Source organism: Gorilla gorilla, chromosome 15 (assembly GCF_029281585.2).
Source record: "Gorilla gorilla gorilla isolate KB3781 chromosome 15, NHGRI_mGorGor1-v2.1_pri, whole genome shotgun sequence".
Taxonomy (NCBI): domain Eukaryota; kingdom Metazoa; phylum Chordata; class Mammalia; order Primates; family Hominidae; genus Gorilla; species Gorilla gorilla.
Window position 1 is genome coordinate 77,037,252 of NC_073239.2, and position 23,632 is coordinate 77,060,883.

General features: G+C 39.2%; 1 protein-coding gene and 1 long non-coding RNA gene across 6 annotated transcripts in view; one reads left to right on the forward strand and one right to left on the reverse strand.

Annotated features, from left to right (window-relative positions):
• The window catches only part of LOC129526751 (uncharacterized), a 128,779-nt gene extending 123,450 nt beyond the window's left edge, over positions 1-5,329 (reverse strand). For all 3 annotated transcript variants that reach the window (XR_010130761.1, XR_008671494.2, XR_008671495.2), the window contains exon 1: positions 5,091-5,329. This is a non-coding gene — a long non-coding RNA (uncharacterized lncRNA). The remainder of the gene's footprint in view (positions 1-5,090) is intronic.
• Positions 2,279-23,632, forward strand: part of PCNX4 (pecanex 4) — a 44,073-nt gene continuing 22,719 nt past the window's right edge. The window contains exons 1-2 of one of the 3 annotated variants that reach the window (XM_019009927.4): positions 2,279-5,807; positions 20,987-21,728. In XM_019009927.4, coding sequence (XP_018865472.2) covers positions 21,040-21,728 — 689 coding nt within the window. In that variant the 5' untranslated portion in view covers positions 2,279-5,807; positions 20,987-21,039. Of the gene's footprint in view, positions 5,808-12,841; positions 15,403-20,986; positions 21,729-23,632 lie in introns of those variants that run through there. The other 2 variants (XR_008671493.2, XM_063697873.1) reach the window with 2 other exon arrangements.

A 23,632-nucleotide genomic window follows, 5' to 3' on the forward strand; every position in this document is an offset into this window, starting at 1 on the left:
TGTGTCTTTCAGAAATATGCATATATAAAACATGCTCATGCTTACATTCAGTTTAACATAAAATCATACCATGCAAATCATAATTTTTAATTGTTTTAATTAACACAAGTTGGACATCTTTGCATAGATGTACATGCTGATATATCTCCTTTTTATATAATCTATTTAACCAGTCCCCTGTTGAAGACTGTTTTGTGCTTTTTTGATATTACAAATTTTCTAGTACAAACACCTGTAGTAGCAAAAACACAAACAGTCTTCAATAAGGAATAGGTTCAAAAAACTTAAATGAAATTCTGTGTCAAGGGGAACTCCATTTTAAATTTTGTTAAACACAGCCAAGCTAAGTTTCAAAAATGTTCCTCTAATCTACCATCCCACCAAAATTGGTTTTTGTTATTTTATGCATAAACTGTATTTGCTAAATGTGGTTTCATTTCCCATAAATAATTATTTAATATGAGTAACCTCTAGTTTTTGTGTTTTTAAATATATTAACCTAAAGAGAGCATCACAGTGTAAACTGCAGGAAGTAACTGTAACAAATGTGGACTTTTCCACTCAACAGTATAATGAGGCTGGAAAGATTGCAGGGGGGTCAACAGGGTTTCCTCCAACATTAGGCAAATGACACCTAACTTCCCCCCCTACTCTTATGTAATCACAACTATCCTACCCAGTAGAAATTCTCTCAGTTAACTTGCACATGGCACTTCCATTTATATATTCATTCTAAAGGAAAGTGAAGATAATATTCACAAAATTCTAAATGTTTAGTACATTTATAAACAGAGAACCTGGCAGGCAAATGCCAGGAAAGGGGCATCTACTTGAGGTTGCTAACTTTAGTTATAGCTTTAGAAATTAATAAGGCATCATATCCTTGGTCACTGTCAGTAGGTTAACTGATGCTCCAATCTAGTGTAAAATGCTGGGAAAAAGACTATGAAATCTGCATCATCAACTATCAATAATGTTTGCAAAAATAAAGGAGAATCATTGTACTTAATTCAGATGTGTGTAATTTAATTTTCGTAGAATCAAATTGTTAAGTATGCCTGTGGTTGGTGTTTGGCAGACACACCAGACAACAAAACGTAAGCATGTCCTGAGAATGACCCTGTATGGCAGACACACCTCAGTGTAGGTTCGGTCTTCCCAGCACGGCCAGCCCAGAGATTCATCCTTATCTATGAGAACATCTGAGCCCCATCCCATCCTATGGGACCTGGGCCATACAGGAGATTGAGGCCCTTTGTTTTGGGTTAAAGGAAGGTTGCCAGATAGAGATTGCTAGGGGGAGGGTGTTAAGTGCAAACGCTATCTAAACTGCATGATTTCTGCAAGTGGTTGCACTTCTCCTGTCCAGCCCACTGCCACTGTAGTGCTCTGTATGTAAGTTCCCTTCAATAAACCCTATATCTCATTTGCTGGCTCTGGGTCTCTATTTGGCCTCTTGAACCTGGTGCCATCCATACTGAAGTGAATGGGGTCTGGCATGACAGATGTTTACAGTTTTGTTACCATTAAAATTTGATCTTTCAGTGAAGTTAAAATTTTTACAAAATGTAACATAATTTAAAAAATTAAAGTCTAGCTTTTTAAATATTCCAATTTACTGATTTCCAGTCTACTAATAATTCTACTGTGTTCTTTCTTAAACACCTGTGTTTTTTTAAACAATTATCCAAAATAAGTTTCCAGTAGTTACAATGTTCCAAAATAATATCAACTGGAACACCTCTAAAATAAAGTCTCATCTGTGAAGTTATTGCTGTGGAATAATAGTGAAATTTAAGAGCTATACAAGAAAACTAAAAATTCTTTATCATAACCAAAATTTGAAACTATTCTTTTATCATACACTCCCCATCAGTAATTACTGTAAATTTTTCAGAACTGGAATTTAAAAGAAATATATTGTATCTTAGAGTAAAGCTTGAGACCAACCAATGGCAAAGCTATGATTACATTATATATTGTTTATTTGATGGTTCTATTTATGAATGTTTATGGGATATGAAAGTTTCTATATTAAAGAAAGTTTCAATATGAAACACTGTAATGAACTATTGGGCACGTCCTGTCTTCAATATTCTCATAACTCATAACTTGCCCAACCCAAATCTCACGAACATGCTGAGACACTCTAAAATTTCTACTCATCACATGCCCTTTCACATGATGTTTGATGCATATCATGATCTATGATACAGTGACTTTCAATAAGCCATATAAGTCAATCTTTTTATTTTATAGTCCTTTTCTTCTTCGGTTTTCTTCTTGTCCCATTAAGATATAAACCTTGGCATTCTTTTCCAATCTTATGACTTCAACAATCTTTTAAAAAAATTATTGAATATTCTACATCTTAACTTCTCTCCCAAGGTCAATATGTAATATAGGTCCAATTCTGTATTTCCAACTGGGCATAGGCACCTGAATATCCCATCAGCCCCTTACACACAGGTCTCAAAGTAGATTCATTATCTTTCTTCCCAAAGCTATTATTCCTCCTGTGTTTCTTCAAAGGCACCCGGAACTGTGAGCCTGATTTTGCCTCCTCTTTGGCCCATACCTAGTGCTGCAGCTCTGCATTATTTTCAGAGACTTCTGGCCAGTGGTCTCTGGGAACAAGGCAGAGTGAGGGTTTATGGTGTGGGTTTTGTTTTTGTTTTACTTTTTAGCAAGAGAAGTTAACTTGGGTATGAACTGAAAACGGGCATTACCATTACACAATAACACGTATGTCATGATAATGCCTGGCTAAACATCTTCTCTGGCTGAAGCAGCAGTTCCAGATTTTTCACAATTTGTTTCATTTTATGTGAATCAGCAGGGTAGGAAAAAATACATGAATCTTGAAGACATACAGATACGGACTCAACTCCAGATGTCATCACTTATTTTACTTTTCTCAAGCTCAGATTCCTTACATTTGAAATAATAATAAGCTACCTCATAAGGTTAAGATTAAATGAGGTACACAAAGTACTGATTCTATGTATGCTCTAAGTATGTGTTGAATGAATTAAAGAATAAATGTTCCCCTACCTGGAATACCTCCTCTCCCAGCTAACTCTGTTTTTGTTTTTGTTTTTTTTTGTTTTTTTTTTTTTGAGACAAGATCTCACTCTGTTGTCCAGGCTGGAGTGCAGTGGTGCAATTTCGGCTCACTGCAACAACCTCTTACCTCAGCCTCAGAGTAGCTGGGACCACAGGCGCACACAACCACACCCGGCTAATTTTTTGTATCTTTTGTAGAGACAGGGTTTCACCATGTTGCCTCAAACTCCTAGGCTCAAGCGATCCTCCTACCTCAGCCTCCCAAAGTGCTAGGATTGCAGGCAAGAGCCACCATGCCTGGCCCAGCTGTCCACTCACCCTTTAAAAATGGATTGCAACCATCCTTAATTTCCCCAGAATTATGTGTCCCACTTTGTTTCTGAAGCTCAGCGCATACCTGTTTATCATATACACTGTAATTACTGATGTCCTTGTCGTTCAAGTTATGTCCCTGATGTCCAAGTTATATTTTGGTAAATTCCTTAAGGATCATGTTTTATTTGACTTTATATCTGCAGCAATTAGTGTAGTTCCTGACAAATAGGAACCACTATTCCCTTCACTATTTCAATAAATGTTGAATGAATATTTTATACACAGCTAACCAAAGGGCTTGTACCATATGCCCTACTAATTTTATTCTAAGAAAGTGCGATGTTCAAATATATTTGAAAAACAGCAGGTATTTCAACAATAAACATGTTAATTCTGGTTGGGTCATATGTAATGCCCATGAGAAGAACAAGCATAAATACAGACTCTCTATATAAAGATAATAGCTCATCCTTACTAAGCACTTAAGCTGTGCCATTTACTCTGCTAAGCAATTTACAATTATTTGATTTAATCCAACGACATAACTTCTCTGCGGGTTAAGTTCTATTATTTGCCTTATTTTACAAGATATGGGGAAACTGAGCACTAGAGAAATTACATAACCTCAAGATCACACAAGTAGTAAGCAGTAGTGCCAGGGTTTCAACCCAGACTTCCTGACTCTGGATCCTCCACTCTTAATTACATGAAACTCAGACTTCTTGGCGGTAACTGATGCTTCCGAGATGCTTAATGTGGTACTCTGACCCGCAATGAGTGAGCTTCAATGAGAAAAACTATGGAGGGACAAACAGCACGTTTTCCCATATTCTATCAAATCGTGAAGATACCAAACTATGAAAGGGTCTACCTGCAAATTAAGTCCTTGAAGACAAGTATATGTATATCCGGGGTTTTCCTCCACATGCTTTCAACACACTACACTTTTCCTCTGGACACAATATCTTAAAAATAAATAAATAAAGCTTTGGCTTTCTTTTAATACGAACACAGTAATTATTTTTCTATTACGACCTGAAAACCTAAATACTTAAATACAAAGTCATCATTTCCAAGACAGCCAAGAGCCAAGAATTAAAAAAAAAAAAAAATTAAGGCCGCATTTATAGTTTTGAGGAATGGAGATCCAAACAAAACAGTCCACAAGTCATCTTGGACGCTGAAGTGTGCAGAACTGCTAGGGTATCTACCCAACCACATAGGAGAATTGCGGGTACCCTGAAACCGACAAGTTAGCTTCACGAGCTAACTTACACAAGCCTCTAAATCAGCTGAGACCAATCATTGTTAACGCTCTCCGGGGCCGTCTTGAGGACTCCCAGTTGGCAATCTGGAACGTGTCCAGAACTTGGTGGGGCGGGGGGGGGGGATCATATTTCGTGGAGAATGGGGGAGGTGAGCCCTGGGTATAGGGATAACTTTTTAACTAGCGTTAATTGGGGTCTTTGCGGCCAGGCTGTAAAGATTCCCGCCACACTAATATGAATCAGCCATGGCCTTTTAATTGGAACGCCGGAACTCTGCCTTGTTTTATTAATATCTTAATAACACGTTTCTATGATGGACATGTTGGTTCCTTCTATTTTAAAACACAGCCACAAACTGAGGCGATAGCGATCACGTTATGCAGTCCCCAATCGTCCAAGCCGAATAGGCTGCATGAAGTATCACTCAAAAACATTCATTACCGTCGGTGTGTTGAGTGGTAACGCCAGTGTGCGAATTCATTAACGGAAATCGCGGGACCCCAAGCGGTTGGAGATCTGCAACACCCCTCTGCCTGCGTTAAGACAGCCTGAACAGACCTCTGGTGAATTAATGCGCAAAATGGCGGTTGCACGTCTGTTTCCCCACCCCAGCGCACAATCCTGAGGAAGGACGTCACGTCACCAGGGCAACGACGCTCTTGCGTAAAGGCCCGGCCCAAGGGAACGTTCAGGGCGCCCCGGCTCTCCCCGCTGCTGCTTCTGCTAGGCCCAGTGCGGGACCAGAGCACGAGCCACTCCCGTCGTCCCCGGCCAGGCAGATGTTGGCCTAGTCCTGGCGCGAACGAAGCGCGCTATTTCCCTGCTTCCTCTAGGCCAAGCCTGCTTTACGGCAGGGCCCGCCTCGGGAGCGAGCACAGACCGGGGTAGCGAGGCCAGCCAGGCGCCGACGAGGTCCCCGAACGCGCACGCGCTCCGTTCAGCTCCGGGTGGCGGCCGCCGGAGTAGACGTTAGCCATGGAAACCGAGAGCTGGCCCGGGCGGGGCCGCGGTGAGCTCGTTATTCGGCCGCCGCAGCTTTTCTGCCTCCTCATTCGGGCAATAACCAACCTCCCGGCGGGAGCGCCCAGCCCGGGTTTACCTGCAAAAATGCGGTCCCTGGGATGCCTTCGCGTCTTCTCTTCCCTCGGGTGACTTGAGGTACGTTCGTTGTCCGACGTCCACCTCGGGACTTCTTCGGCGTCTTAATGTCCAAGCCTGTGCGGAGAGCCAAGTTGTTCTAGGGGCTTTCATTGCCACAAGAAACACATTTTTCGTTTTTCGTTGCAAAACCTTTAAGTGCAATTACTGCGCTTAATGAACTCAGTCATTAGAGATAGTAATTCAGTGTGATTTTAACTTTCCTTTGAAAGACTACTTTAGCCTGTTGAATTGTAGCATTTTGTTTCTAAGAGACTCGTACGAAATGGAATATGGCACACCCACCCGGAGCTGTGTCCGTTAGGTAGAACTGTACTCTCGCAATATCTCTAACTAAACCTCTTTTGTCCGAATTGTTCAACTCATGGCCCCCTGAACGTGAAGCGCTCCTTCCCCACTGATCTCGACCTCTGTCCCCACAACCTCTTGTCTGTCCAGGACCAGAATTTACTCCAGTGAATCGGAAGTTGTTTTCCATGCCGCTGAATTGGTTATCTGCTCTGTATCCATCATTTTTCACTTACTCATTTTTTTACTATTTTTAGGTGTTTGTTTTCTTCATTAAATCATTCCTGCAGTTAGGGCAAAGACTGCCCTTCATGTTATTTAGTATCCACCGCCACTCACGCCAAATCCCCACGCTTTAGCATAGCATCCAGTTCAGATGTTGCCTTTTCACGAATTTAACTGTTTGGAGCATCTGTTGGCTACTCCTAAATTTCCTACTTAAAGAGCTGCCTTCTAATTATTAACTGCTGTGGAAAATACCAATCAGGGAAACTTTTTCTTTTTTAAGAGCTTTATTGAGATGTAATTTACATTCAGTACAATTCACCCATTTATAGAATTGTGCAACCCTTACCACAGTCAAGTTTGGAACATTTTCATCACCCCAAAAAGAAACCTTTTACCCTCAGCAGTCACCACCTCCCTCCCCCCATTATCCTTACCCCACCGGCCATAAGCAATTACTAATCTGTTTTCTGTCCCCATAAATTTGCTTATTTTGGACATTTCACATAGATAGGATAATACAATATGTGGCCTTTCGTAACGGGCTTTCACTTGGTGTGTTTTCAAGGTTCAGCCATGTTGTGGAATGTATGAGTTTTTCATTCCTTTTTATAGTCTAATTCCATTGTGTGGATATATCATATTTATCCATTCATTGATGGACATTTGGGTTGTTTTCATTTTTTGGCTGTCAGTAATATTTCTTCTATGAATCTTTTGTGTACAGATTTTTGTGTAGACATATATGTTTTTATTTCTGTTGGTTGTATACCTGAGAGTAGAATTACTGGGTTATATGGTAACTCTATGTTTAGCCTTTTGAGGAACTGCTAGACTGTTTTCCAAAGGAGCTGTATCATTTTACATAACCACCAGATATGTTTGAGGGTTCTGATTTCTCCACAGTCTCATGAATACTTATTATTGTCTGCCATTTTTATTTTAGCCAGTCAAGGGGGTTTGAAATGGTACCTCATTATGGTTTCAGTTTGTGTTTTTCTAATGAGTAATGATGTTGAGTATCATTTTATATTTTCTGTGCTTATTAACCATTTGTATATCATCTTTGGAGAAATGTCTGTTCAGATCCTTTGCTCATTTTTTAAAGATTGGATTATTTGATTTCTCATTATTGAATTGTAAGAGTTCTTTATATAGTCTAGCTATAAGTCATATATATATATGATTTGCACAAATTTTGTTCCATTCTATAGGTTGTTTTCACTTTCATGATGGTGAGAACCTTGTTTTTTAAACAGTTTCTCACTTGTGAAAGGGTACTGGATACCAACCCCCTCATGCTGGCTTAGCTGTCAAAAGCGTCCCATTTTTACACTTTGTAGATTCCTCTTGGACCCACTTTTCTCCAAAGAACCCTCTTCACCCAAGTTATCCTTCCAGTTCTCTAGCATCAAAACAAAATTCGCTTTCATTTGGCAGTTGTTAGTCCAAACTGCACCGTTTTGTAAGCCCCCCAGCATTTTGCAGACCTTGGTCAAAGTGACACATTCCAGGGGAGTTTGGGCTGTGAGAAACATCCTGCCTAACCACCTGACCACAACACAGAAGAACATCCTTATCATACCCTGCTGAGCAAAGGCCCAACTGAAGGAACGTCCCTATCATACCCTGCAACTGGAGCAAAGGGCCAAACCACCTGATCATAGGAACATCTTAATATCCTGTCGGGCAGCAAACCAGACAGCCCAGACCCCTCCTGCCCATACCTATAAGTCCACAGCCTGTGAACGGCAGTGGGCTCTGGCATTAAGCTGCTCCCCCCACCTCTGCAGGTTTTTGCAATATACTTGTGTTGCTGTAGAGCGCCCCCCCCCCCATCTTTCTTTAACTCCCACCTTCCCTTTAAAAAAAACCTAACTGCAATAGCATGGTATGATTCAAAAACTCATTTTGCCACTAACTGACATTGTATCTTGGTTAAGTCACTTAATATCACTGGTTCTCAGGTTTTCTTGTAAAATAAATTAATTTATTTCTAGTAATTCATGTGAGTAGCAGACTTCATTCACCTGATACTTGATTTTAAAAGAAAAGTTTTTCAACCCAGGGAATTTGTAGTGGGTGTCAGTCGAGAAAAATGATGGGACAAGTCTCAATCATTTTAGGATATGTATTTGCCAAAGTTAAGGACGTGCCTGGGAGGCAAGTCTGTGTCTTTCTTCGAAGATGATTTTGAGGTCTCCAAATTTAAAGGGGAAAGGGCAGGATGTTGAGAAGTACACAATTGTCATGTAAGAGGTGGGTAGGGGCAAATATTTATGCCTTTGGCTCAGTGAATCTGCATTTTTTACGTAAGATGACATAAAAGGGGCAGAGGAAAAAAATGAGAGGAATCTGCATTTTACATAAGATAACAGACAAAATGGGATAGAGGAACAATCAGATTTGCATTTATGTCTGGTGGGCCAGGGGTAACTGCACCTGTAAGCTGTCAATTGACATTGCCATGATGAAATTTTAGCTCACTGGGAATTTCCTTGTGGGCAAAATATAGGGGAGGTGTGTAGCTTTTCATCTTGTAGCCATCCTATTTAGAAACCAAAAGGGGGGAGACAGGTTTGCATGACCCAGTTCCCAGCTTGACTTCTTCCCTTTGGCTAAATGAGTTTGGGGTCCCAAAATTTAATTTCCTTTCACATTTCCCTTCTTTTTTCTGTTAAATCTTTTGGAGAAAGCATTTTAAAAGGAAGATGAGTTCCTGGCCTCAGGTTGGTTTTTCCTCCCTTTTTTGAGCTGCTTTCTTGTTGCTAGGATGGTTTATTCCTAGAAGTTCAGGTCCCCAGTCTCTAGGAAGGCTCATTTCTAAGAGGTCATGTCCCATGAAGGTTAAAAAAAAAAAAAAATAGAGGAAAGAAGTAAAAAAGGAAAGAAAAAAAAGAGAAAAAATATATAGGGACCTAGGCCAGATTTATAGCAACAAAAGGAAATCACACCTGGAAGCTGGGTCAGGCTATATTACTGCCTTCTCAATTAGAGCAATTCTCTAGGGAATCATTACCCTAGCCCTTTCAGTTCATTGACATATTTGCAGGCACATAACCATAACAACACTGTAAGCAGAAACAGGACACAACACACTATTATTCCTAATATAAGCAATAAGCTTCTGCCACCAAGTTTCCCAGGATCCAAACCCAGCACTCAACCGATTGATTAGCAAGGGTTTTGGGTCTGACAGATATCTGGGTTTTCTGGGTTTTCATATCAGTCGTAAGTCAGATTATGTTCTTCAATTCATCTGGAATATAAACACAACATTTTTATGATGGTGCAGGTCCTCCCTTGTGCTGCCGTGAGTCTATGTAAAGCCATACGGTTTTGCAGCACAGCTTTCCTCATAAGCATGACTTCCTTGTTTAGAAAGGAAATACTCATGCAGCTATCATTCAGGACCTTTTGGGAGTAATTCACTAAAGCCTCTATATGCCATATAACATCTTCAGTACCTATCTGTGGTACAAAGATTGAAGCTAAGTGGTCATACCATTAGAATACCAAATGTGTCCAACAAGATTGTAAATGAGAAAGGTTTGCTGATTTTGGCAGGTCTGAATTACTCGTCCTTGTGCCCAGGCATAACATAGGGAACATTGTCCTAACCACTCTGGAGGTAACCACGGCCACAAGTTAGTGCCACATAGCCAATATGTCCCATTTGGAGCTAGCCAATAAATAACTGATCGTTGGCACCCAATGGGTGGCAAGCCATTCAGTGTCTTGTAATATGATAGTGTGGTCACAGTGTTCTCCAGGTATCCACCCCATATCTCTCGTACTGTTTGGACATAGGTCCTTGGTGTGATTTCTTTGCTCCCAACACAAAGCATTTTGGCTGAGTTGGCCAAATGAAGGGGTGAGCCAGATAAATCAATACGAATTTAAAAGGCCTATGTAACAAATAATTATTCTTGCTGCACTGTATCCAAATAATTAAGCCAAGTATAATAAAGCAAACCAGTCCTACCATGACTTGTCTTTTAATAAGTGGGAAACTGGAGAGAGAAAATTATGTTTCAAAAACTGTAGCACACCTGTTGTTAAATTCTAGTCTTGCCTAATGTTTTCCAATTTTTATTATTTTCTACAGTTTAAATTAAATTCTGATTTTTCTGGCTACAAGTTTCTAAAATAAGTTGTGCTTCCTTAAAGCCCTATGAACTGAAAACTAGATGTTTTATCAGGCGCTGCCTCTAAACCCCCCAACCATCACAGGAGGAAATCTCTTCACTGCTGGCACTGACAGCTAATAGCTGAGGGTGCCCGGAATCCTTCACCCCATGTCTAGTGAGTCTACGGAACCAGGGTAATTGAGACAATATCTGTTACAGGAATCAACTCCTGGATACATCACACTTGAGTCAAAGCCTGGAAAGCTGAGGAAGCAACCCCTGAGAGCCCAAAGGAACGTCCTAAATATAATGGAAATTATTTACTACACCTTGTGGGAATTGCTTTACTCTACTATTTGCAGTAGGACTATATACTATAGCACCCTCAGGGTGGAATATCTGACAGGGAATCTCAATTGCTGTAGCATTTTGCTTAATTATTATCCTCATAGCAGGAATAACTGTTACTAACAAAAGATAATATTTGGGCCTTTCCAAACATGTGCCTCTGCCTCTTATTAGATAGGGAATGTTGTTTCCATCTCAACCAATCAGGCCTAGTAAGAGACTGCTGAAAAACTTAAAGAAAGGTCTAAAAAGCTAAGGGAATACCAAAACAACCAGACAGATTCTTGGTTTGGGAGCAGAATCATAGCATGGGTCACCCCATTCCTGGGCCCTCTCCTAATAATATGCCTAGGTCTAATGTTCTTACCCTGCCTAATTAACCTTTTTCAAAGATTTTTAGCTGACAGACTCATGACCATTTCACAGACAACTACCCAAAAACATCTACAGTGTTATTTCTGCAGTCAATCCAAGACCCAAAAACTGTCTGTCCCCTTGTCAGCAGGAAGTAGCCAGAACACACTGCCGCTCGTCATTTTTATAACTACAGGGTCTGGATTGACAGAGCAGGAGCATCACCCTCTTCGACTTTGACGAGGACCATCATTTTAAGTTTCACCTTGATCAGAACCCACCAAAATCCAAAGGGCATTAGCCTTATGGCTAAGGTCAGCATGAACATAAATCACACAACATCTCTGACCAGAAACATTTGAAACCCCTCCCGGACCAGAGACATGCCAGCCCCGAGATAACCTTCCCCCTGGCTGGAGAGATGTCAGCCCCAAGATAACCTCCCTTCTGACCAGAGACATTCCAACCCTGCCATAAGCTTCTCCCCCATGCAGAAACATTCCAAACCTGTAATAAGTTCTGTCACCAATAAATACTGTAAGTCTGTAAGAGAGAGCTTTCCTGACTGAAATCAGCCAGAAGCCTCTCTCAGGTTTATTCTCCAAAACAAACCTGTCTTTGACTCTTGAGCCACTTTGTATTTCTTTCCTCTTTAACTTACACTGTGACCTTACAGAACACTCTTATTCAAAAACCCTCCAAAAGTCTTGAATTTGAATGAATACCTTTTTATAGATCCAAAGAGATGTTAACGTGCTTGTTCCTTTTCAGTCTTTCTTTTCTAGTACTTGGGTAGACTTTCCTTTGGTTGGGGAGCGGGGTGCTTACCATATAACTTGTAAACCAAAGCATGAAATATATGTTTCTGTTTAAACATCAAAAGTCTTTCGCTGGGCACGGTGGCTCACACCTGTAATCCCAGCACTTTGGGAGGATGAGGCGGGTGGATCACCTGAGGTCAGGAGTTCAAGACCAGCCTGGTCAACATGGTGAAACCCCGTCTCTGCTAAAAATACAAAATTAGCTGAGCGTGGTGGTGCATGCCTGTAATCCCAGCTACTCTGGAGGCTGAGGCAGGAGAATCGCTTGAACCCGAGAGGCGGAGGTTACAGTGAGCCGAGATCATGCCCTTGTACTCCAGCCTGGGCAACAACAGCGAAACTCCGTCTCAAAAAGAAAAAAAAAAAAAAAGAAAGAAAAGACTCCAGAATTTAGCTTTCTATCCATGGCATGGCATTTGGTTAAGATTCCATAGAGTATTTTCCGGATTATAACGGTAGCTATCTTTGCATCTCTGGATTCCTACTGGTACCCTCAACAGACACTTGGCTATCAAAAAAACTTCATGTATGCATACTTTTTAGAATTGCTCTAGTAGTAGCAAGTGATTTTTATCCAGAGCAACTGAAAATTAAGTTCTTTCATATCATGCTTTTGAGTACTTAGGTGTAGGCCAGTTTGTTTTCTTTTCCAGGTATAAAATTTTCCGTTTTCCAGATTACTAAATTAGGTAATACTTGGAAATGTAAAACTTTGGTATATTTCTTTGCAGATTTTGTAAAATACTTTTTAGGAATATGGATGAATACATTGTATTTATTACTGAAAGTTTGTCTAATCATTTTTAAACAAGCAGAAATTAGTTTTTCTTGATAAGTTTAATTTTGTTTAGGTTATTTATAAATTAACTTTATGTTTCTTGCTTAATAATGAAAATTGAAAGAATTCCAGAATTGCTTCTACAAAAAACAGTTATTTGAAGGGAAAATGATATTTACTGGATTGTAACCTTTGAGTTAGAGAGAGCAGTATTATCACTGAGCACATTTTAGGTACTCCAAAGTTTGTAACTAAAAGTTGAAATTGTGGGAAGTAATAATTTATCTTTTAGCTGTTTCTTCATAGAAGGAAGAGTAACACATTTGGCCTATATTTAACAACTATCAAAATTTAAATATTTAGTATTTTCTAGCATCTTCTAACAGTGCTTTAAGAAAAAGGTAATGGTCAGGTGCAGTGGCTCATGCCTGTAATCCCTAATTCCAGCACTTTAGGAGGCTGAGGCAGGCAGATCTCTTGAGGTTAGGAGTTCGAGACCAGCCTGGCCAACATAGTGAAACACCATCTCTACTGGGGAAAAAAAAAAATTAGCCAGGGGTGGTGGCTCATACCTTTTGTCCCGGCTACTTGGGAGGCTGAGGCACAAGAATCGCTTGAACCTACGAGGCAGAGGTTACAGCGAGCCAGGATCATGCTACTGCACTCCAGCCTGGGTGATAGACTGAGACTCTGTCTCAAAAAAGAAGAGGAAAGAAAAGGACAAAGTAACATAGGAAAAAAAGAAAACCGTCATGTCAAAGAGTTAATGCCCTTCATATATGAAAAGTTCTTCCAAATTCATAAGAAAAATGTTCAAAAATGATCACTTCAATAGAAAAATAGGCAAAGGACATGAGCCAATTTACAAAAAAAAAAAAAATAGCATTTTTCTATACACACACATGCACCCAAACATATATACATACTTGTAATTAATTTTGTTTTTTAATTTTTGAGACGGAGTTTCACTCTTGTCGCCTAGGCTGGAGTGTAATTGCGCCATCTTGGCTCACTACAACCTCCGTCTCCCAGGTTCAAGTGATTCTCCCGCCTCAGCCTCCCAAGTAGCTGGGATTACAGGCACCCACCACCATGCTTGGCTAACTTTTGTATTTTTAGTAGAAATGGGGTTTTGCCATGTTGGCCAGGCTGGTCTTGAACTCCCGACCTCAGGTGATCTGCCCACCTCAGCCTCTCAAAGTGCTGGGGTTACAGGCATGAGCCACTGTGCCCTCCGTAATTAATATTCTTAAACCATATTCATGAAACAATAATAGGATTTTGAGGACCCAGCTCTGATTTGTTAAATCTTGCCCAAATTCCTGTCTAAGGGGCCTAGAGAGTCATGCCCTACAAATCATAAATTCTCATCAGATGGGTTTTATTTAACCCTGTATATCTTGACTTTCCAATCTGACTCTGGCATAACAAGAAAGAAAATAAAAATGTTTTACTCAGAAATATATTTCCTTGCCATACCTTGAAATTGCCCTGCAAAGTCTCTTGTGGGAAAAATCCACATTCTATAATGAGTCCCCTTTCCCCTTTGTTTTCCTTCCTTCCTTTCCAGATCCAAGAGATAATCAACTAAGAGTCAGGCACCCTTTTAAGTCTGATAAGAAATATTTTACCACCTGCTCTCTGAAGTCTGCTCTCTGAGAGCTTCCTCTACACAGTGAAACTTGGTCTCCACAATACTTTATCTTAACCTGAACATTTCTTTTCTGTTGATCCCAGGTCTTCAGATAAACTCATCCTATTGTCAACCAGAAAATGTTTAAATTTACCTATAGTCTGGAAGCCCCTGCTTTGAGTTGTCCCGCCTTTCTAAACCAGACCAATGTATTTCTTAAATGTATTTGATGTCTTATGCCTCCCTAAAATATATAAAACTAAGCTGTACCTCAGCCACCTTGGGCACATGTTCTGAGGACCTCCTGAGGGCTGTGTCATGGGCTGTGGTCACTCATATTTGGCTCAGAATAAATCTCTTAAAATATTTTACATAGTTCGGCTTTTTTCATCAACAATTTCATAAAAAGGAACACTCAGATTAAAGAAGAGCTCTCAGAAGTTAAAAAAATGAGCAAAGATTTGATAAATTTCTACCGATCTATTAAAGATAGTCTCCTGAAAGTACAACAAAAATATAGTTGAGACAAGTGCCTCAGTGCAGAAGTACTCCTTAATATCACCTCACCTGTTATGATGACTACTATCAAAAAAACAAAAGAGTGTTGGTGAGGATATGGAGGAATTGGAACCCTTGTATGCTGGGTGGGAATGCAAAATTGTGTAGCCACTATCTATGCCAAAACAGTATGGAGGTTTCTCAAAATATAAAAATAATAATTAAAAAAAGAGCTACCATATGATCTAGCAATTTTGCTTTTGGGTATTTATACAAAATGATTGAAATCAAGATAAAAGTGATAGTTGCCCTCCCATGTTTATTGCAGCATTATTCAACTTAAATGTCCATCAACAGATAAATGGTTAAAGAAGATGTGGTATAGACATACAACGGACTATTATTCAGCCTTAAAAAAGGAAACCATGCCATATGTAACAACAGATGAACCTTGAAGGCATTATGTTAAGTGAAGTAAGCCAGTCACAGAAGGACAACTACTACATTCCACTTATGTGAGGTATCTAAAATAGACTAAATCAGTGAGTAGACTGGTGATTGCCAGAGAATGGGGGGAGGGAAAATAGGGAGTTGCTATTCAACAGGTATGAAGTTTTAATTATGCAGGATGAACAAGTTCTAGAGATCTGTTCTACAACATTGTGCCTGCAGCTGGCAACACTATATTGTACACTTAAATGTTTAACAGTAGATCTCATGTTAGTGTTCCTACCACAATAAAAAATCAAAATCCTAACAATACAGGAAAAAAGAGGGATTCAAAAAATGAAATCAACCAATCAATAAAAATAATATGGTAGATTTAAAAAAAACTTAACAAAAATTAATCACTACAGCGTCTCAAAATTTTTTTGTTGAACTTAGAGAAATATATATTTAATCCAAAAATGTGGCCACTTTTTGTTGTTTTTTTGTTTAACAGATTTTTAGTGTGGTGTTATATATGTCTGAGTTACATACAGTTTTGGTAACTAAGAATTCCTCTCAGTACGTTGCCAAATTGATCTCTGTTTCTTACTCTTGTGGGTAATGCGTAACAAATATGACTCCCAAATAAAGCAACATTTCTGTGGCTATTTTGTTGGCCCACTTTCAGAGTAGTATGTGAAGAAAGCCTATGGCTTAAATTAGTGTTGTGATGTCATCTTTATCCCTTAAGTTCTCTTTTCACAGTTTTGTTTTTTTCCTAAGTCTTCAGCCGTTTTTTATTTGAATATTGTAGAGGTGGCATCCATACCAATGCATCAGTTCTTCTGGGAATTAATAGTCTTTCAGAACTATGTGCCAAATTCTCACTTGGGGAGTACATTTTAGTTATTGTGAATTTGTTTTCTATGCTGGTAATTCAGTTTGGCATTTAGAAGATTTCTCTGTATAAATGAAACTGTTGCCTCCTACAAATAAAGTATTTTCAAATTCTTAAATATTTTTAAATGTTCCAGGATCTGTAATTTAAATGTCAAAGGGTACCAGTGAATCGTAATTGTCTTTATACTTCCTTAATGAGTTGTTAAATACTCTTTTATCCTTAAAAACAAAATAGAAACACCCATACTTTAAATCAGTTTTTAGGTCTGATATGCTTGCTACCTGTCAAATTTCTCTGATAGTTTTTTCCTTGTGTACCTCTGTTCATGACATTCCTCCTTAACTGGCATACCCTTTCAGTTCTTGGTTTGGCTCAATCTTTAAGATCCTGATGGAAACCCAGGCCAGTGTTTCTTAAAGTAGTTTCCATAAAACATTAGTTACATGATCTGTTACTAGATATCATGGGAAAAATGGGTTCCAAGGTCAGATAAGTTTGGAAAACTCAAATGACACATTTTAAGCAGACTTGCAGAAGTGTTGTTTAATTTCAAAGATCTCAAAGGCTTTAGTCTGCTGATATCCATTGTGACTCTTCAAGATGACAGTATAGTGTATAATTTTTCAAACTGCCCTGACCACAGACCCCTTTTCAAGATATATTCTGTGGGATATATGATCCTGTATCTTTCAGCCTGTTAAAAATAGTTCATTAAAATAAATCACCATATCAGTGTCCTCTCCCATGCTTCTTAGGCTTCTTGAGGGAACATACATTCTCTTTGTGCTTCTTGGTCTGCTTTCACTCAATTCTTGATTTCTCCCACTTTATTTTGCTTCTTATGCCTACTGTTCTACCTCTGCCCTTCTTCAGTATGAACTAATTCCTGCTTTGCTGATGATGGAGATTAAAGCATAGTAAGGGACAGGGAGCAAATTAAAATTGGACTTCTGACATCTTAAACTTCTCCAGTCATTTCCTCCACAGGAGAAACCCAGCCATATTTCCCCCTTAGGCTCATCCTGCTCCTGTGTCGCTTTGTGATATATTGATCTAGGCAGAATCTTCCCTGAGCCAGCAATACTATGAATAGATAGCATTATTCCGTAAAAAATAAGTATAGATACTTTCCAAACATTTTAAAACTGAATAAACAGTTTATGGGCTTACTGTTTTGAGTAGAGTAGGATATGCTGCAAGTTTTTGAAAATGGTAAATACGGCCTGGCGCAGTGGCTCACGCCTGTAATTCCAGCATTTTGAGAGGCCGAGGCGGGCAGATCATGAGGTCAGGAGTTCAAGACCAGCCTGACCAACATGGTGAAACCCCATCTCTACTAAAAATACAAAAATTAGTTGGGTGTGGTGGCACACACCTGTAATCCCAGCTACTCAGGAGGCTGAGGCAGGAGAATCGCTTGAACCCAGGAGGCGGAGGTTGCGGTGAGCTGAGATCACGCCACTGCACTCCAGCCTGGGTGACAGAGCAAGACTCCATCTCAAAAAAAAAAAAAAGAACTAAAATGGTAAATACTCCCAGCTTCCTTTTAAGACAGCAATATGTCATATTTTCCAATTTTAATTGTCTTATTTAAGCTATGTCTTTAAAGTATTACATGCTTCTCCATGGAAATGTATTTTGCTAAATATGGGGAATCAAGAATCTCAAGATGTGGCCTCTGTATTCATCTGTTTTCACACTGCTGATAAAGACATACCCAAGACTGGGTAATTTATAAAGAAAAAGAGGTTTAATGTACTCACAATTTCTCATGGCTGAGGAGGCCTCATGATCATGGTGGAAGGTGAAAGTCATGTTTTACATGGCAGTAGACGAGAGAAAATCAGAACTGAGTGGAAGGGGTTTCCCCTTATAAAACCATCAGGTCTCGTGAGACTTATTCATTACCACAAGAACAGTATGGGGGAAACCACCCCCATGATTCAATTATCTCCCACCAGGTCCCTCCGACAACACATGGGAATTATGGGAGCTACAATTCAAGATGAGATTTGGGTGGGGAAACAGCCAAACCGTATCAGCCTCTATGCCAAATAACATATTAGTAGTAGAAGTTACTCAGAGAAATGCCATATACTAATACGTGTTACAAGGTGAGTATAGGTTGAATATCCTTTATTCAAAATCCTTGAGACCAGACGTGTTTTGGATTTGGGTTTTTTTTTCCCCAGATTTTGGAATGTTTGCATTATACCAATTATGCATTCCAAATCCAAAAATCAGAAATGCCCTACTAAGCGTCTCCTTTGGGCATCATGTTGGCACTTAAAAAGTTTCAGCTTTTGGAGAATTTTGGATATTCAGATTTGTGATGCCTAACCTGTAGTATGTAGAACAAGCAGTGGTTTTGGTATACAGAGAGAAGAGATACTCAGCTAGACCAAATTGCTCTGCAAAATTTTCAGAAATGTCTTAAAAGTTATTTAAAGTTGCCAAGTAGGGAAGGGAGGAGAGGACATCATCCTAGGCAAAGGAGAGAGCATGAGCTCAATGGTACCCAGCAAGAAAAACACAATGTATTTACAGGGTGTGAGGTTGACAGTTCTGGAGGACATTTGGTAATTTGAAGAGATGTTAAATGTTACAGATAAAATACACATAGCTTAGTTAATATTCCTTCTGAAACGTTTTATACATATGCAAACCATATACAGCCATCTATATATATATGAGGTATGTGTACTCTTTTTTTTGGATACAAATGGAATCAGTAGTGTGTTTATTTTTCAGTATATCATGGGCATCTTTCCATGTTTCTACAATAATAACACTTCAGATACTGCACTGTTTGGAATATAATCACAGATGATTTCATCAAATGAATGAAAACATTTAAACAAAACTTTACAAAAGACCCAGAAATACTAAAAGGGAAATGAATAGGGTTACTAACATTCAGATAGATAATCTGGTTTATAAAGTATCTTTACTTTCCTTCCCGGCAAGCCACCCTACCTTGTTTCTGAGTTATCTCAGTAGAGCCAGAAAGGCCAACTTTTACCTAACTCCTTGGGGAAATTTCAGGCACATCCACATTCTTCAAAATCCAGTCTATCCATCCAAGTTTATTTTCCTGTCTGATGGCATCTTCCATCAGATGGCATCTTCTATCAGTTATGATAGATAACTTGTATCAGAATGCTTATCCCCTCCCACAAGAGTGTGACCTTCCTTACCCATTGGCTTCTATAAGACAATTACAGTGGAATATCGTACACTGAGCCTGACGTCAGTGCAGGAGACAAGCTCGTACGGAGGGGAAGGAGGCACTCTTTCCATTCCCTAAGATTGACCCGTAGACCACTAAGGTTCGATTTGGCCCTGTAGTTCTGTTATTTTGTGAGTATAGTCATCCCTTGGTATCTGTGAAGAATAGGTTCCAGGACCTCCCTCATATACCAAAATCCAAGGATGTTCAAGTCTCTGATATAAAATGGTATCATATATGCATATAACCTACGTACTTCCTTCCTGTACTTTAAATCATCTCTAGATTACTTAAAATACCTAATACTATGTAAATGCTATATAAATAGCTATACTTTATTATTTAGGAAATAATAATGGGAAAAAAATCTGTACATGTTCAGTACCGATACAGTTATTTTCCTATTTTCTGTCTGTGGTTGGTTGAATCCATGAATGCAGAACCCACAGACACGGAGGGCCAGCTGTACTTGCAGGGCTGTCATGTGAGTAAAAGCTGTGATTCATTCTATGCGGAACTAAGACCAATGACTGGAAGATGTAAGAAGATAGATGTTGACAATTTTAAAAACTCCATAGAGGTATAACAAAGAGGTGATCTAAGGTACTAATTCTTAAAGGTGACCCCCAAACTTTGCATGCTGCCCCAAATTTCTCTCCAGAATTGATATTGGTTAGGTAGAACTGACTAGAGGAAAGATTATTTTTAAACTGACTGGAAGAAAGGCTATTTTAAGATGGCTTTAAATTTAATTTTTCCTTTCTAGCCTAACATGATCCACAAAGTAATACTTTGCTAGCTGGTTTTGTGTAGGGTAACTGTTTTTCAGAATAAGTTGCAAGGAATAGGGAAAAGTTGAACTGAAGATAACCTATATTATTTTATACTTAGATTTATATGGCTATTGAATAAAAGTAGCCTAAATTGATTTGAGTTGAAAGTATTGGCATTTTGAACGTTCTGTTGACCTCAGAATTTAAATATGTGAGGTAAAGTCTAATTCCAAAGGTTAGATTATAAATTAATAAAGAATATGATTTTTAAAAAAATAAAAAACAAGGCTGAGCACAGTGGCTCATGCCTGTAATCCCAGCACTTTGGGAGGCAAGGCAGGAGGAACACTTGAGCCCAGATACTCAAGACCAGCCTGGATAACATGGCAAAACCCCATCTCTACAAAAAATAAAAAGTTAGCCAGGCATAGGGGCATGTGCCTATAGTCCCAGCTACTCAGGAGGCTAAGGTGGGAGGATCACTTGAGCTTGGGAGGTCAAGGCTGCAGTGAGCTGTGATCACAGTACACTCCAGCTTGGGTGACAGAGTGATACCCTCTCTCAAAAAATAAAATAACTGAGCATATTGGTTTCGTTTATAAAAACTAGCAACTTAGTGTCAAGTATGTGCCAGAAAGGGGTCTGAGAAGTACAGTTATAAATCCTACCCTTGAAGGAAGTGAGGAGATGAAATAGTAATGTGAGGTTTTTCCTCATAGGTTTTAAGTATGACATTTTCAAACAGTGACTTTTTTTAATTTTTATTTTTTAGAAACTGCTGTGTTACAGAAAAGCATGTGACTTTCAGAATAATCCCGAGTGAGGATGAGTCCAGATGTGCCTCTACTGAATGATTACAAGCAGGACTTCTTTCTGAAGCGCTTTCCACAGACTGTTCTTGGAGGCCCTCGATTCAAATTAGGCTATTGTGCCCCTCCTTACATATATGTTAATCAAATTATTCTTTTTCTAATGCCATGGGTTTGGGGTGGAGTCGGAACACTTTTGTACCAGTTAGGCATCCTGAAAGACTATTATACAGCAGCACTTTCAGGTGGATTAATGCTTTTTACTGCATTTGTCATCCAGTTCACAAGTTTATACGCCAAAAACAAATCAGCAACAGTAGAAAGAATACTAACCACGGATATCTTAGCAGAGGAGGATGAGCATGAATTTACAAGTTGTACTGGTGCTGAGACTGTCAAATTTCTCATTCCTGGCAAGAAATATATAGCCAATACAGTTTTTCATTCTGTTCTTGCTGGATTAGCGTGTGGTCTTGGAACATGGTATCTGCTCCCAAATAGAATAACCTTGCTGTATGGCAGTACAGGAGGCACTGCTCTACTATTCTTCTTTGGATGGATGACATTATGTATAGGAGAATATTCTTTAATTGTAAACACAGCTACAGAGACTGCGACTTTCCAAACACAGGATACTTATGAAATTATTCCTCTTATGAGACCTCTTTATATTTTTTTCTTTGTTTCTGTGGATCTGGCACACAGGTAAAAACCTACCAAATACTTTGTAACTAACTTTGTTTTTAAGTATACAGAGTAAGAGAGCTTTCCTTTTAGTGTTACAAAAAAATGAATCCATGGATTAAAAATCATCAAACCATTGGGTGACAGGTTATTTTGATAATTATTCTTTTAGGATTAATCTCTGTAAAACATACTAAAGCAATAGTTAAAACTTATTAAAGAGTTTTTTTAAAAAACCCTTTTTGAGATAAGCAACTTTTCAATTTTGTGTTTCACTTTAAATAAGGAGCTTTGAGTTTTTAAGATAGCCTGGCTGAAACCTGTGTAAGGAGATGGAACTTTCCTGTGAGGGGAAAGAAGAAATTAAAATTTATACATATAAATATTATATACAGATTGAGTGAATTTAAGACAAATACAAAATTTATTTCTAATTTTGTGATAGCAACAATAGTAGAAGTAATATTGATTTTTTAAAAACCAACTTGTTACAGAAGAAAAGTAGAAAATAGTTTTTTTAACAGACATAATTGTTCACAAAATTGTTTGATAACCCCTTTTACTTGCCTTTTCAAGTTTGACTTTTCTTTCTCCGTCTCCGTAGATTGCAGCTTTCTTTTCTTAGGTTAGTGTCCAGGTAGAAATGTTCAGCATGTTATGGACTGAATATTTGTGTCTCTCCAGAATTCACATATTACAGTCTTAAACCTCAATGTGATGGTATTTTGAGATGAGGCCTTTGGGAGGTAATTAGGTCATGAAGGTGGGTCCTTGGTATGATGGGACTAGTCCCCTTATGAGAAGAGGTACCAGAGAGCTTGATCTGTCCCTCTCTGTGCCGTCTAAGGACACAGCAAAAATGTGGCCACCTGCAAGTCAAAGAAGAGAGCTCTCGTCAAAACCTGACCATACTGGCAGCCTGATCTTGGTCTTCCAGCCTTCAGAACTGTGAGAAAGTAAATTGATGTTGTTTAAGCCACTCAGCTCATGGCATTTTTTTATGGCAGCCCATGCTGATTAAGATTTTGCTACCAAGAAGTGGGATGCCTTTGTACCAAATACCTAAAAATGTGGAAATGGCTTTGTAACTGTTGGTAGTGGGTAGAGGCTGAAAGAGGTTTTTTGTTTGTTTCTTTGTTTTGCTTTGTTTGAGATGGAGTCTTCACTCTGTTGCCCAGGCTGGAGTGCAGTGGCACAATCTTGGCCCACTGCAACCTCTGCCTCCTGGCTTCAAGTGATACTCCTCCCTGAGCCTCCTGAGTAGCTGGAATTACAGACATGCACCACCATGCCTGGCTAATTTTTATATTCTTAGTAGAGACAGGGTTTCGCCATGTTGGCCAGGCTGGTCCCAAAGTCCTGACCTCAAGTGATCCACCCACCTCGGCCTCCCAAAGTTCTGGGATTACAGGCTTGAACCATCACGCCCAGCCAAGGGTTTTGATGTGCATGCTAGAAATATGGACATTAAGGGTGATTCTGATGAAGTCTGAAGTCCCCTGAACACAGAGGAAAGGCAGTCCTTGTTACAAAGGTGTCAAAGAACTTAGCTGAACTGTGTCCTAGTGTTTTGTGGAGCCGTGAAGTTGGATACCTACGTAAGGAGAGTTCAAAGCAGTGTTGAAAGGAGCAGTTGGCTTCTCCTGTTTCTAGTAAAATGTGAAAGGAGAGAGATGGTTTGAAGAAGGGATTGTTAAGCAAGAGAAGGAACCAGAACTTGAAGATTTGGAAAATTTTCAGCCTGGATTATCCATATTGTAAAACATGAGAAAGCATATTCGGAAGAGAACACCAAAAGTGTGGGGCTGGACTATCCCTCAGTAAAGAGCTTTTGGCATTATGTGAGTAGAAACACTGCCAGTTTGAATTGAAGTGGTTGGAGACAGGAAGTAATGAAGGCCGACAATTGAACTTCTTGGATTTGA